The 14,963-nt window shown below is 41.7% G+C and overlaps 1 protein-coding gene across 6 annotated transcripts in view; it reads left to right on the plus strand.

Annotated features, from left to right (window-relative positions):
* Positions 1-119: 119 nt before the first annotated feature.
* LOC112216761 (ubiquitin carboxyl-terminal hydrolase 15) overlaps positions 120-14,963 on the plus strand; it is a 40,628-nt gene continuing 25,784 nt past the window's right edge. For 2 of the 6 annotated variants that reach the window (XM_024376815.2, XM_024376817.2), the window contains exons 1-6: positions 120-273; positions 1,170-1,300; positions 1,904-2,034; positions 4,225-4,351; positions 5,949-6,094; positions 13,906-13,979. In XM_024376815.2, coding sequence (XP_024232583.1) covers positions 185-273; positions 1,170-1,300; positions 1,904-2,034; positions 4,225-4,351; positions 5,949-6,094; positions 13,906-13,979 — 698 coding nt within the window. In that variant the 5' untranslated portion in view covers positions 120-184. Of the gene's footprint in view, positions 274-1,169; positions 1,301-1,903; positions 2,035-3,067; positions 3,137-4,224; positions 4,352-5,948; positions 6,095-6,233; positions 6,528-13,905; positions 13,980-14,963 lie in introns of those variants that run through there. The other 4 variants (XM_024376816.2, XM_024376818.2, XM_024376821.2 and 1 more) reach the window with 3 other exon arrangements.

Below are 14,963 nucleotides of genomic sequence, written 5' to 3' on the forward strand. Positions count from 1 at the left end.
TTATAAATCAGAGCCACAATGATCTAGCAATATTCAGGGCACATGCTGTGAACCATTAGAAGTAGCGCTATCCACGCCGACTACTAGGCACAGTTCGGGTTGATGATTGGCTGAAAAGGGCTGTTTTACGCCCGTGTGAGACGCTTCTCTATCCCATCATGCAGCGGGTGATGTCCAAGGAAAGATGGCGGAAGGAGGAGCGGCTGATCTGGATACCCAGAGAGGAGAAGTCGCAGCACTGCTGAAAACACAGCTACGAAAGGGAGATACTTGGTAAGAGTTTGCTGGTAACTTTTTAAAGGTCTTAGGAAGGTGCTGGCTGACCTTACCGTGGCTGTCAAAGTGCTAAAGCAGCGGAGAGCGGGTGTGACAGGCCGTGTTGACAGTTACCTTGCCAGTTAACGTTAGCTGTCAGCTTCTGTCAGCTAAAGCTAGCCAGCGGCTTCGCCACATTCCACAGTTTCTATTGACCAAGTTATTTGCCAACATGGGAATGTCTAGACACATAGGTACGTTACCAACGTAGCTAGTAAAATACATTTATTTCCCCAATGATTTCAGTTTCATGATCTTGCGAATCAAAGCTGGCTAGCTTGATTTCAAGTGGTTTGCCCGTGACGTGAGCTCATCTGGCAAGTCAGGGAGGAGTCATGAAAAGCAACTGTCGAAATGACTTGGCTTGCCAACTAACACACTCACAAACGTGCCAGTATCAAACAGTTAGCTGCTGACATAATTGATGTTTAGTGACAATCAAGTGTCCCAACTAGCTAACGTTTGTCTCGCTCACACTGTTAGCAAGCATCCGTTTCATGGTAATTGTAACATTCTTTACATTGTTTAACGTTACTCCAAATGAATGTCAATGAAAGTTATTTTTTTGAACTAAAAACAGATCAGCTGCTGGTCATTCTGAAATGACCCCTTTGTCTCGAGTTCTCTCTAATTAACAAAGATCAACTGAATGAGAAACAGAGACTTTTGTAACTGGAGGTCCTTCTCTCAGCTGTGCTGGTTAGTGGGTACCCTGCCTGTACTTTGGAGCTACACACTTTTTAAATAAATAAATAAAACATCTTTACTTATCAGATACCATCTGCTACCCCAAACTCATTAGATCTAATCTAGCGTGATCTCAAATCTAAATCATCGGTGCACTTTCTACATAGGTACCTAGTGGACAGCCACTGGTTCAAACAGTGGAAGAAATATGTGGGCTTTGACAGCTGGGACAAATATCAGATGGGAGACCAGAATGTCTACCCTGGACCAGTGGACAACTCGGGGCTCCTTACAAGTGGTAAGATGCACCACACTCAGACCTCCATGATGCAATATTTATTGTCCATCTCTGGAGAGATTAGTGGAAAAGGTGACCTCATAACATGCTCTTTTTACTCATCCCCAGTGTGTCTAGATGACCCCACCACTGTTTTGCGCAGTACAGGATGTTTAGAGTGATCAACATGATGTATCTTACCTAATATATCAAACTAAAGGCTGTTATACATGCAATTTCTGTAGACTAAGTATGACAGAAAAAGTAGGTCTATAATATACTCTAAACCTCAATGAAAATGTTCAAGGGTAGCCTTTCTCTGGTCTATAGAAAGCTATCTGTTGCTTTGTTTTATTGTATAAGAAACTGCCATTATGAGTAGGCTACCACCATTGAAGCTGTCCCAATTGAACAACCCCATTATAACCCTAGCCGTACATCGTCCTAAAATGTTTACCTTTAATAATCCCTCTTTCGCCACAACCTGGGTCATATTCATTATGACAAACAAACAAAAATGTATGTTTGTTATTGGCCAGGTTCAGGTAGTCCTTCCGTGTCAGTCCATTTTCTATTGTTTGTTGCCTAATGAACATGACCTGGTTGTCTCACTCTCTCGAGTAGATGGGGATGTTCTGGCCATCAAGGAGCACCTCATTGATGAGCTGGACTACATCTTGATCCCAACTGAAGGCTGGAATAAGCTAGTGAGCTGGTATCCACTGATGGAGGGACAAGAGCCTATCTCACGCAAGGTAAGGATGAGTGACATTAGTGGCTAATTATGGCTGGTGTGGTCCAATATCGTTGTTTTTAAGTGGTCAAATAAACAAAGTAATGTAGACCTACTGTATGGGTATAAGAGCTGATTGGGTACAGTGTACGTAGCACCAGTGCCTCAGCGGTAGTCAGATGAACGAGAAGCTCTGTCAGAGCACAAGGCTCAGGTACTTTATGTGAAGTGGTGAATAATATGGTCAGTGCACAATTACATTTCAATGGTCGCCGTTTGGCCTGTTTGTCGATAACCTACTTGTAGCCAAAGAGGTTATTGTGGTGTGAGGAGTAATTGAGAAGTTTCCATTTGTGTCAATCTTGCATGTGTTCTATAGGGTTGGATTGATCAATATACTTCAGGTCAGATTGGGATGATTGTGAAAAAGGATACCAGGATAACTTTGATTTCTAGATCGATATTAAGTCCCTCCCAGCTAGTAACTGAATCTCAATGTTTAGCCTCTCACCGTCTTCTTCTTCAAGAGAAACGCAGCTGGGCTGTTTTTGATACAATTTAGCTACCGGTATTCCAAATATGCTAGCTATTATTTGTAATACATGGACCGAAACTAACATTCTGTATAAGGACTTGATTAGTTTTTAAACCTAAAGTGGTCCCGAGTACAGATGCTTACTGATTCAATGTTGTCCACAGATCAGATTTTCTAAAGTGGAAGTAGGCTACATTGATATTATTTAGTTGCTTTTTTATTCAGTGTGCTTTTGGTTTAACTCTGACAACTGACTACAATATAAGCCAGTAACTCACATAAGGATTGTGTTCCTGGAAACACCAATGGGGTTATGATAACGTAGGGTTATTTCTAACGGCTAACTGCCAGCTGGGCCAACTGTACTTCCGTGAGCCCAGACATGGCTTTCTGCATTTTCAAATCTAGCCAGTCATGGCATCATGGCTGCTGCAGTGCTTTATTTTTCTCTCCCCATTGATCCTCCCCTTTTTGCCATGTATGTTGCGGAGGGTATCGAGTGGCCCTGGCCGTTTCTATTTTCAGAGAGTGCTCTGGATGACTGAAACACCGCAACATGGAGCGAGCTTCGAGACACAACATGCAGGAGGTTTTATTTATTTCTCACTTTTGGGGGTTCTTTTACCGTGTTGTCAGACTGTTGGAATTGATTTTCCGGGTTCTCCTATTGCGGGTCCACTCAGCTTCAACGTAGAGAACCTATCACCTGGGGAGTGATTCTAGTGTCCTTGTTTTTCCAAATAGGGGAATGCTGCCTGAGGTCAAACAGAGAGAGCGGCAGAGGCTTTTTAAGAGCGAAGGAAGAGCGAACAAGGGAGAGAGCCTAAGCAGAAAGCGAGAGGGCGGGGTGGATCGGGGTTGGTTCTTAGCATAGCTGTTTTCGAAATTGGCTGTTCTGTCAGTTTATTACTGTGGGACTTAACTTGCCTTTTATCTCTGTTAGCATGCCATTGCCGGACATTCATATTATAAGAAGGGCAGTGGGTGATGTCTGGTGGGTGAATCTGATCCATGCCTACAGCTGATCTCATTGCCTGGGGTTAGGGTGGGTCTGTACCCTACGGTGTGGGGCCAGCCACCAGCGGAGGGGCTGTGTGAAATGAATAGGAATGGACCCTTCAGCTACGTCTACACTCTGGGGCTATATTAAGATTCTCCGTCATACGCTCCTATCAACGGAGTTAGAAAGTATAGCCTATAGTTTATACACTTACAATGCTTTCAGTGTGTAGATAGTCCTATTAACTGGGTAGCCAAATTCTTAATTTGTTTCTACTGCCATATGCTGTGTTCTTTATTTCTTGTTTCCTTGGTGAAGTTGGTGATTGCTTCTCTGTTCAATGTTGAAGAGTTTCAGCAAGTTCCAACTTGTACTCAATCAGCAATGCAAATCTTGCCCATATCGGAGCAATGTCATGAGTTTAATTAGCACAAAATATTTGTTTCCTTCATATGCCATCATGTACAACAAATGATTAGATAAAAATTCACAATGTAATGAGTTTAATAGCCAAAATGGTAACCGAGTGATAACTATTTTCTTCTCATGCCATCTGTCATGTAAGAGAACATTAACATTGTCAAGTGTTTAATTTGAAAAACAATCATATTTGTTAATGAGTTTTCTTTTGCCATCTGTCATGATGTAAGACACAATCTATTGACATATTTCGACAGGTGGTAGAACAGGGTATGTTTGTGAAGCACTGCAAGGTGGAGGTGTACCTCACAGAACTGAAGCTGTGTGAAGACCGCAACATGGACAACGTGGTCACCAGACGCTTCAGCAAAGCGGACACGATAGGTAGGCAGACACTTATTCTCCCTAACAGATTGAATGGAGCAGATAGTATCTTTATTTAGAAGAAACTCTAGTCTCTTTTCCTCATGGATTATTTCCACACGTTTTCTACCCCGTTTTTATTTTTACATTTATTTAACTAGCCAAGTCAGTTAAGAACAAATTCTTATTTACAATGACGGCCAAACCCGGATGACGCTGGGCCAATTGTGCGCCGCCATATGGGACTCCCAATCACGGCTGGTTGTATGCAGCCTGGAATCGAACCAGGGACTGTAGTGATGCCTCAAGCACCGAAATGCTTATAATAATAGTATTATAAGTATTAGCCTACACTTTTATCTACAGTGACTTATAGTCATGCGTGTACGTATGGGTAGTCCTCGGAATCAAACCCATGCTCTACCAAGCGCCATACTCTACCAACTGAGTTATAGAGTAGCATTATATTGGTGTAAACCTAGTAAGCATTGGTATGACCATTATTTTCATTGTACAGTTAACCTGACAAATGTAGCAGCTGTCCACTTTTCTCGGCCAGAGAATTCATGAATCGATCATTCCCATCCATTAGCACCAGTCACGGTGATTGCCCAGGAGAACTTCTCTTCTACCTGACAGAGAATTAATAAGTAATATATTTGTTTTAAAATGCTCTCCATTTTCCTCTTTGTGGATCAATTCCACTCATTTTCTTCGTGATATGAGGATTTTGTATTCATATCCTGACATGTTCTGTAGTTCTTCATTTGACTTGTTGGTTGTTTACTTTGGTTCCCTTGCACCATTGCTCTTAGTTATTTCACTGATAATACAAACAATCTTTTAAGTTTATGAAAATCGGATGTATTGCCAGCCTTTTAATGGTCAATTTAAACAGTAAAATCACAAGGGAAGGTCACTATCTGTTTTGTTTGAACACTGACTTTGCTTTAAAAAAATACAAATAAATATTTACCCCATTTTTCTCCCCAATTTCGTTGTATCCAATTGTTTAGTAGCTACTATCTTGTCTCATCGCTACAACTCCCGTACGGGCTTGGGAGAGACGAAGGTTGAAAGTCATGCGTCCTCCGATACACAACCCAACCAAGCTGCACTGCTTCTTAACACAGCGCGCATCCAACCCGGAAGCCAGCCGCACCAATGTGTCCGGAGGAAACACCGTGCACCTGGCAACTTTGGTTAGCGCGCACTGCGCCCGGCCCGCCACAGGAGTCACTGGTGCGAGATGAGACAAGGATATCCCTACCGGCCAACCCCTCCCTATCCCGGACGACGCTAGGCCAATTGTGCTTCACCCCACGGACCTCCCGGTCGCGGCCGGTTAAGACAGAGCCTGGGCGCGAACCCAGAGTCTCTGGTGGCACAGCTGGCGCTGCAGTACAGCGCCCTTAACCACTTTTCTATAAAGTAATGAATTAATCTGCTGCCAATTTATCAGAGCATGAGAGATTTATACACCCAATTATTCTCTGCCCTAAGTATGGAGGTGCATGTGTGTAATTTTTTCAATTTGTCACCTACATGTTTTGTATACTCAATGTATATGGCATGTTGCTTATTTGTTACCTTTGTTCTATAACCTCCTGTCATGCAGACACCATTGAGAAGGAGATGCGTAAACTGTTCAGTATCCCAGACGAGAAAGAGACCAGGTTGTGGAACAAGTACATGAGCAACACTTTTGAGCCTCTGAACAAACCGGACAGCACTATACAGGACGCAGGACTCTACCAAGGACAGGTATGAAATAACCCTCGGATATCAGGCTATTTATACATTGTCTCTACTTCCTGTCCTGTCATCGCACCAGTTATATAGGATCTAGATTATTCCACACCATGCAAACTGACAAGGAAATTCTCTATGCTCTTGTTATTAGGAATGGCGCTGGAGGGGATGACTGCCATTTTACAGGCTCCGAACCAATTGTGCTATTTTGTGGGGGGGGTTTCTCATAATGTAGATGCTACTGTCTCTTATGACCGAAAAGAGCTTCTGGATATCAGAACAGCGAATACTCACCTCGAACTGGACAAAGATTTTTTCTTTAATGAGGATATCATTTTTCTCTCAGACAAGGCCGAAATCCCTGTAATTCGCCTGAAGAAAAGGAAATACAAGTGAAGGAGATCAGGGTGCCTTGTGAAAATTTCGTCGGCGAGTAGGTAACCTGCCTCTACCATCCGTTCTATTAGCCAACATGCCATCACTGTAGAATAAACTGGATAAGTTCCGTTCGAGACTATCCTACCGACACGACATTAAAAACGAATATCTTATGTTTAACTGAGACGTGGCTGAACGATGACACAGATACTATACAATTGTCAGGGTTTTCCATGCATTGGCAGGACAGAACAGCTTGCAAGCAAAAACTAAAGCAAGAAGTACCAGTGACTCGCTCAATACGGAAGTGGTCAAATGACACGGATGCCACGCTTCACGACTGTTTTACTAGCACAGACTGGAATATGTTCCGGGATTCATCCAATGGCATTGAGGAGTATACCACCTCAGTCACCAGCTTCATCAATAAGTGCATCAACTTAGTCCCGACGTGCGAACATATTGCAACCAGAAGCCATGGATTACAGGCAACATCCTCACCGAGCTAAAGAATAGGTCTGCCTAAATCAAGGAGCTGGATACCAGACTTCCTGACGGGCTGCTCCCAGGTGGTAAGGGTAGGCAACAACACATCTGCCACGCTGATCCTCAACACGGGGTCCCTCAGGGATGTGTGCTTTGTTCCTTCCTGTACTCCCTGTTTACCCACGACTGCCTGGCCAAGCACGACTCCAACACCATTACGTTTGTTGACGACACAACAGTGAGACAGCCTGGATTAGTGTCCTACTCCTTAAAAGCGGCAGTTCTAGAGTTTAGCTCTATGCAGTTGTTGCTTATAATCCATAGCTTCTGGTTGGGATATGTACGTACAGTCACTGGGGACAACGTCTTCGATGCACTTATTGATGAAGCCGGTGACTGAGTTGGTATAGTTCTCAATGCCATTGGATGAATCCCGGAACATATTCCAGTCTGTGAGGGCAAAACAGTCCAGTCCATAGTATTATGGTCAGATTTGCCAAATGGATGGTGGAGTGGTTTGTATGCATCTGTGTGTGGATTAAAGGTGGTCTGGATGAGCATTTTCTTGTTTGCTTATGGCCTTATAGAGTTGGTTGAGTGCGGTCTTAGTTTAACCATTGGTTTATGGTGGTAAATAGACGGCTAGGAATAATATAGTTGAGATCTCTCTTGATAGATGGTGTTGTCTACAGCTTATCATAGGGTACTCTACCTCAGGTGAGCAATACCTTGAGACTACTTTATATTAGACATCGCACACTAGCTGTTATTGACAAATGGACACACCCCCACCCCTCGTCTTATCAGACGTAGCTTCTCTGTTCTGCCGAATCATGGAAAATCCCACCAGCTTTATATTATCCGTGTCGCCGTTCAGTCACGACTTGGTGAAACATAAGATATTAGTTTTTAATGTCCTGTTGGTAGGATAATCTTAATTCTAGGTCATACATTTTATTTTCCAATGATTGCACGTTAGCCAAAAGAACGGATGGCAGTGGGAGTTTACTTGCACGCCTACGAATTCTCATAAGGCAGCCCGACCTCTGCCCCCTTTTCCTCCGGCTTCACGCAAATTACGGGGTTTTGGGCTTGTTCCCGGGAAAGCAGTATATCCTTCTCGTCAGACACATTAAAGAAAAAGGTTTTCCAGTTTTTGGGTGAGTAGTCGCTGTTCTGATGTCAAGAAGTTATTTTCGGTCATAAGAGACAGTAGCAGCCACATTATGTACAAAATAAGTTAAACAACGCAAGAAAACTAACAAAATAGCACAGTTGGTTAGAAGTATGTAAAACGTCAGCAATCCTCTTCGGTGACATCTTAACACCGTGTACCAGTGTAATGATGATGCTGTTTAATTAGCTTCTTGATATAACCCACCACCTGAGAGGTGTGACATCTTGGCAAAGGAGAAATGCTTACTAACAGGAATGTAAACAAACTTGTGCACAAAATTTGGGAGAAATACACTTTTTGTATGTATGGAACATTTCTGGGATCTTTTATTTCAGCTCATGAAACATGGGACCAACGCTTCACATGATGCGTTATTGTTTTAGTTCAGTGTAGTATCCACGGTAATTATAATAAAGTACCTGAAGTTTACATACACCTTAGCCAAATACATTTAAACTCTGTTTTTCACAATTCCTGACCTTTAGTCCTAGTAAATATTCCTGTTTTAGGTCAGTTAGGATCACCACTTTTATTTTAAGAATGTGAAATGTCAGAATAATAGTGGAGAGTGATTTATTTCAGCTTTTATTTCTTTCATCACATTCCCAGTGGGTCAGAAGTTTACATACACTCAATTAGTATTTGGTAGCATTGCCTTGAAATTATTTAACTTGGGTCAAATGTTTCAGGTAGCCTTCCACAATCTTCTCACAATAAGTTAGGTGAATTTTGGCCCATTCCTCCTGACAGAGCTGGTGTAACTGAGTTCGGTTTGTTGGCCTCCTTGCTCGCACATGCCTTTTTCAGTTCTGGCCACAGGTTTTCTATAGGATTGAGGTCAGGGCTTTGTGATGGCCACTCCAATACACCAGTCCCTCCTGCAGCAAGCACCCCCACAACATCATACTGCCACCCCCGTGCTTCACGATTGGGATGGTGTTCTTCGGCTTGCAAGCCTCCCCCTTTTTCCTCCAAACATAACGATGGTCGTTATGGCCAAAAGGTTCTATTTTTATTTAATCAAACCTGAGGACATTTCTCCAAAAAGTATAATCTTTGTCCCAATGTGCAGTTGCAAACCGTAGTCTGGGTTTTGTATGGCGGTTTTGGCGCAGTGGCATCTTCCTTGCTGAGCGACCTTTCAGGTTATGTTGATATAGGACTCGTTTTACTGTGAATGTAGATACTTTTGTACCTGTTTCCTCCAGCATCTTCACAAGGTCCTTTGCTGTTCTGGGATTGATTGCACTTTTCGCACCAAAGTATGTTCATCTCTAGGAGACAGAACGCGTCTCCTTCCTGAGCGGTATGATGGCTGCATGGTCCCACAGTCTTTATACTTGCGTACTATTGTTTGTACAGAGGAACGTGGTACCTTCAGGCTTTTGGAAATTGCTCCCAAGGAGGCTTTGGCTGATTTTTCTCTTGATTTTCTCAAGATGTCAAGTAAAGAGGCACTGAGTTTGAAGGTAGGCCCTGAAATACATCCACAGGTATACCTCCAATTGACTCGAATTATGTCAATTAGCCTTTCTGAAGCTTCTAAAGCCATAACATACTTTTCTGGCATTTTCCAAGCTGTTTAAAGGCACAGTCAACTTAGTGTATGAAAACTTCTGACCCACTGGAATTGTGATACAGTGAAATAATCTGTCTGTAAACAATTGTTGGAAAACCTACTTGTCATGCACAAAGTAGATGTCCTAATCAACTTGCCAAAACTAACTAGTTTGTTAAGAAGAAATTTGTGGAGTGGTTGAAGAATGAGTTTTAATGACTCCAACGTAAGTGTGTGTAAACGTCTGACTTCAACTCTACATATAGCCTACACGTCTTATTATACACATCTTCAGTGTCTGGCTCCAAAGAACAGCGAAGCTGGGAGTGTCCTTTCCCCCCCACCTGGGGGAGTTTACCAGAAGTAGCCTAGGCCTAAACATCCATTTACAAGCAGGGATTAATCTAGACAACTGGGCAATGGGTCACTGGAGGGACATTCCACTCGATGGTAACAGCTGCTCTAGAGGATATACAGGAGTGTGTCCCAAATGGCACCCTGTTCCCTACATAGTGCATTCAGGACTCTAAATTAAAATGTCATTGGTTGTACTAGTGCCTCCAACTTAAAGTTAAGAGTAAAACATAAAATTGATTACCTTGTTGTGTTTTTGACTATGCCGGATTAAGTGATATGACATGCTATTCTATAAAATAATTTCTCTGTAATTAATATTACCTGATTAAGCTAATAAGGTAAATGTAATTAACTAGAAAGTCGGGGCACCACGAAATAATGTTTATAGAGCTGTTATCTTCCGAATAAACTCATATAGACCTAGTAATCTTTTACATCAGTAGCAGTCAATATTCAGTCTCATCTGAAAGTTGTACATTTTTTGGTTATCTCCACGAACCCTGGCTAACAAGTTGAATCAGCAATACAAAATTTGACTTAATTTATTTACTAAATACCTAAATGATCATACATTGATTACAAATTATGTCATAAAAGAAAACGTCCCTACCGGACGGAATAGATATGATGGCTGGTTACACAAAGAAAGGGGGTTGGGTTTTGAATGAAAGAGCAGGAAGACAGAGTAACAACGGGATGCTATTGTAAATACAGAATCTTATGCATTCTAAATAACCACCCATTTGGAAAATGGAATAAATATTTACTCTGAGCTGCGCTTCACTAGGTTGTAGATGGAAGGCCGGGTTGCCCAGCAGGGATCTCTTGTCCTTTGAAGAATGTCTCTGGTGGTAAACTGAATACGTTGTAGTTTCGTTGTGTGTGTGTTAGACTGGATACGTCGTCCGTCCTTTCCTAGCCCACGTTTACAGCAACTGCTGGTAACTCAACGGCTAGGAGGTATCACTTCTGGAGTGAAGTGTTCAAAGTTCATACCAAGTTGCCATACTTTTAAGCTCGTGCTATATTCTGGTTGGTATAGTTGAAATTCATCCTTTAAGCGTGTCGATCGTCACCTTCACATTGAACATGATGCTAATTTCGTTAGGTTATTATCTGAGCCCTTTTAACGTATGACCGTCGTCCTCGGTACAGAAAGCTCACATTTTCGTCAACGGGTTTATATAGTGGTGAAAGAAGGGCGCGTTAAATAGTTTACAACCAAAGTCTGTTCACTTGGGCGGGGCCTCTGAGTGAGCAGGGTTTCCCTATGACAAACTGTTCTCTCATTTAAGAAGCTAAAATTACATTTAATCTTTTCACAAATACGTTTAAATTGCACAACAATTCCATGTGAATCTAATCGACTTTCCAAGAGACAGTTTGTCATCCTGTCATTAGTAGTAATGTCTCAGACAACAACTGATCTGAGATCATGTTCATTAAGTACCAACGCATATTTTCAACTGGTTGGATTACCGAAATATGGTTCCGTTTCCCACCTTTCAATGTTACTAGACTCTGTTACAAAGGCTTTACAAGAGTCACCACTATAGAGTAGAGAGAGAGAAGGGGAAAGGTATTTATGGGGGTCATAAACCTCCCCCAACAGGCCAACTTCATGACAACCTGAAGCACATGCTATGCTCTAATATTTAACCGTGTAAAGACATTGGTTTTTAAAAACTAGAATGTTTTTATACAAAAACCTGCCATTGAAATTATAGTCATTTTTGGAATATTAGGTTTCTACATTGTGTAAAAGCTCTACCTATTGACGGGGTATGAACTCTTACCCTACGAGGCACGGAGCCTGATGGTTTTCTTTTCTACCTGATAATTAATTGCACCCACCTGGTGACCAGATCTAAATCGGTCCCTAATTAGAGAGGAACAATGAAATTGCAAACTGGCATTGAGGTTGAGTTTGAAGGACCTATTGAGATGAGTTACATCACATTTTAAACGGTCTCTTTAAGAGCCTCACATTTAAGTGGTGACATGCATGAAATCAGTCATTAATTAATTGCTATGATGATTTATCTTCTAATCAAGCTATCCTTTTCCCTGGTTTTTCTGTGCACCCAAGTGTTTAGATAGCTAGCTAACAACCTTGTTATTTTACTAGTATAACGTGACTGAACGATGTGTAAACAAATGTAAGTGGATTTTGAACGATCCACAACATAGTTTATGAATATTGCCAAAAACAAACTTCATGAAGACAAAGTTGGGGAAAATCTACCAGCCAATACATTTGGCATAGCACCAAAAAACTATCAGCCTTGTTTTCCCCTTTATTTTGTTTTAGGTTTTTGTTCTCAAAATCACACTTAATAGAACATCCAATTTTGTTTGTCCACAACAATGCTTAAATCACAACTTTTGAGGTCTGGGAAAGAAAGTAAAACATTTTGGTGTGTAGTTGCCCTTTAATTTCAGTTGTGCATGTCAAGAGACTGGTGTTTGGCGGGTGGTTTTTCTCTGGCGATAGCAGAGTTTACTGTTCCTCGGGCACCAGAGACGTGGATGTCGATTAAGGATTTCCCTTTCCTAGTTTGAAAGCAACTGTTTCTCTGGACTCTGTGCTGTGCCATTTTTATTTTTCCCCACCTACATTTTCTACCATGTGGGCCCTTTAGGGCCTGGTCAAACGTAGTGCACTAAATATGGAATAAGGTTCCATTTTGGACACTACCCAGGCCCCCACTTTGGCTTTTCAGTCTGCCCACGACAAAGCCAACTAAGAGGCAAAGGGATACTTAGGGATATGATTCATCTCCCTTTTTCCCTGTATTATGAGATTGGGAAATTACTACTTTTTACTAGATGCAGTAAACCGATTTGAGAAGTACAAGCAGATTCATTAAACAGATTGTGCAGCAGCTCTGCATTTCCAATCGAGTTCACATAGAAATCGCAAGAAATCCATATTGCATGGAAATATTCTGAAATGCCTCTCAGCCTTGTGTTATGTCTGTTTTTACATTGTACTCTGTCTCTATCCCTCTCTACCCTTCCGACTACTTCCCACACATTAGAGATCTTCACGGATCCACCTGTACCCGAATACCTGAGACCGTATCCGGACCCAAGCTAGATAATGTTACGGGTCTAGGTCGGGTCTGATAAGTGTCACGGGTCTCAGGCATGTGTAATTTTAACCGACTTGTCTGAAGGGACTGTACAGATCCAAATGTGAATGCTGCAGTAGGGAGAGCAAGAGACATTTCATAATTTATGCCGCTGCACTTGCGTTTCAAGAGAGTGTAGCTTGTTGTTGGCCAATCATAAGTCATGAAAGTGGCAATAGACTACAGTCATAGAGCCTCAGTGTGTGACAATAGAACTGATTTTAAAAATATAAATATTTATTTTTTAATTTTCGTAATGGGTCCAACTTTTTGGACTCGTGAACACCAAGCCTCGCCCCCTGTCACTCAAGCAGCACAGTTTCTCCTCCTCGCTGGTAGATTCACAATAAGTTGCATGCTGTTCTATTAGGTCAAATGCAGTCAAAAGATTGTTCCAAACAAGAGCAATGTTGCTTTCCACTTTGCTTCTTGACAAAAAATCATTATTTCTATGATTCCAACAGTTCACAAAAAACAAAACATTCTCCCATGTCTTTGATTTTTATCGGAAGTAAAATGGCAATATTTGGTAAAATAGCTTTGTTTGTTTTGCCCATATCGTGTAGCCCTACTGTAAGTAGATGCAATTGTAAAACAGATTTTGAAATACTACAAGACGAGTGTTGCCATAGTACTACATTTATGGTATTGTAGGCCAATCTGGCGAAGAAAGTTTAACATGTATGTAATTATGTTTCCATATATTTATATGTGTATTATGTTTCTATTTCTGATATCCATGCAGGTCCTGGTAATAGAGCAGAAGAATGAGGATGGATCGTGGCCTAGAGGTTCCTCTGCACCTAAGTGAGTGTGTCTGGCTGGGTCCATGACCTTCCATTGACTTCCAATTAGGAATTACTCTCACTTGGCCTGGGGATTGAAAGACATTGGTTCCTCTGAGGCTGAGTTTTCTCTATGCTAGTTTATTCTGCGAAGTTTGTTTTATTCATTCAATGTATACATTTATGTTCAACCCAGCAGACCCTTATGATTATTTTTGCTGCTATTTTCCTACAGTCTTTCGTCTTTGAATTTCAACTCCCTATCATATTTGCTTCTATCCTATTTGCTTGGCTTTAGTTGCTGACATATCTCTTATCGTTTAACTCTGGGGTTTTCAAACTTTTCTTGCCCAGGGACCCCGCCCAGGCAAACTGGCGACATAGGAACCCCATAATACGTTATGTCTTGTCTCAGGTGAATGATAATGGCAGGTAGACTTTTTAAAATTAATAGATTTGGTAAACAGTTTAATTATTTTGACCTCCCCACAGTTCATTGGAAGGTTTAGCTCTAACAGTCTATTACCTAGAAAGGCGTCTTGGTGGCATAGAGAAAGTGTTGCTGTTTCAAAGCAATTCTACACATTTTTCTATTGACCTGAGAGAATTGAGCAGTTCATCAAATTTCCAGGAATTCTACACTGCTCCAAAAAATAAAGGGAACACTTAAACAACACCATGTAACTCCAAGTCAATCACACTTCTGTGAAATCAAACTGTCTACTTAGGAAGCAACACTGATTGACAATAAATGTCACATGCTTTTGTGAAAATGGAATAGACAACAGGTGGAAATTATAGGCAATTAGCAAGACACCCCCAATAAAGGAGTGGTTCTGCAGGTGGAGACCACAGACCACTTCTCAGTTCCTATGCTTCCTGGCTGATGTTTTGGTCACTTTTGAATGCTGGCGGTGCTTTCACTCTAGTGGTAGCATGAGACGGAGTCTACAACCCACACAAGTGGCTCAGTTAGTGCAGCTCATCCAGGATGGTACATCAATGC

The sequence above is a fragment of the Oncorhynchus tshawytscha genome, linkage group LG17, assembly GCF_018296145.1.
Source record: "Oncorhynchus tshawytscha isolate Ot180627B linkage group LG17, Otsh_v2.0, whole genome shotgun sequence".
NCBI classification, from domain to species: domain Eukaryota; kingdom Metazoa; phylum Chordata; class Actinopteri; order Salmoniformes; family Salmonidae; genus Oncorhynchus; species Oncorhynchus tshawytscha.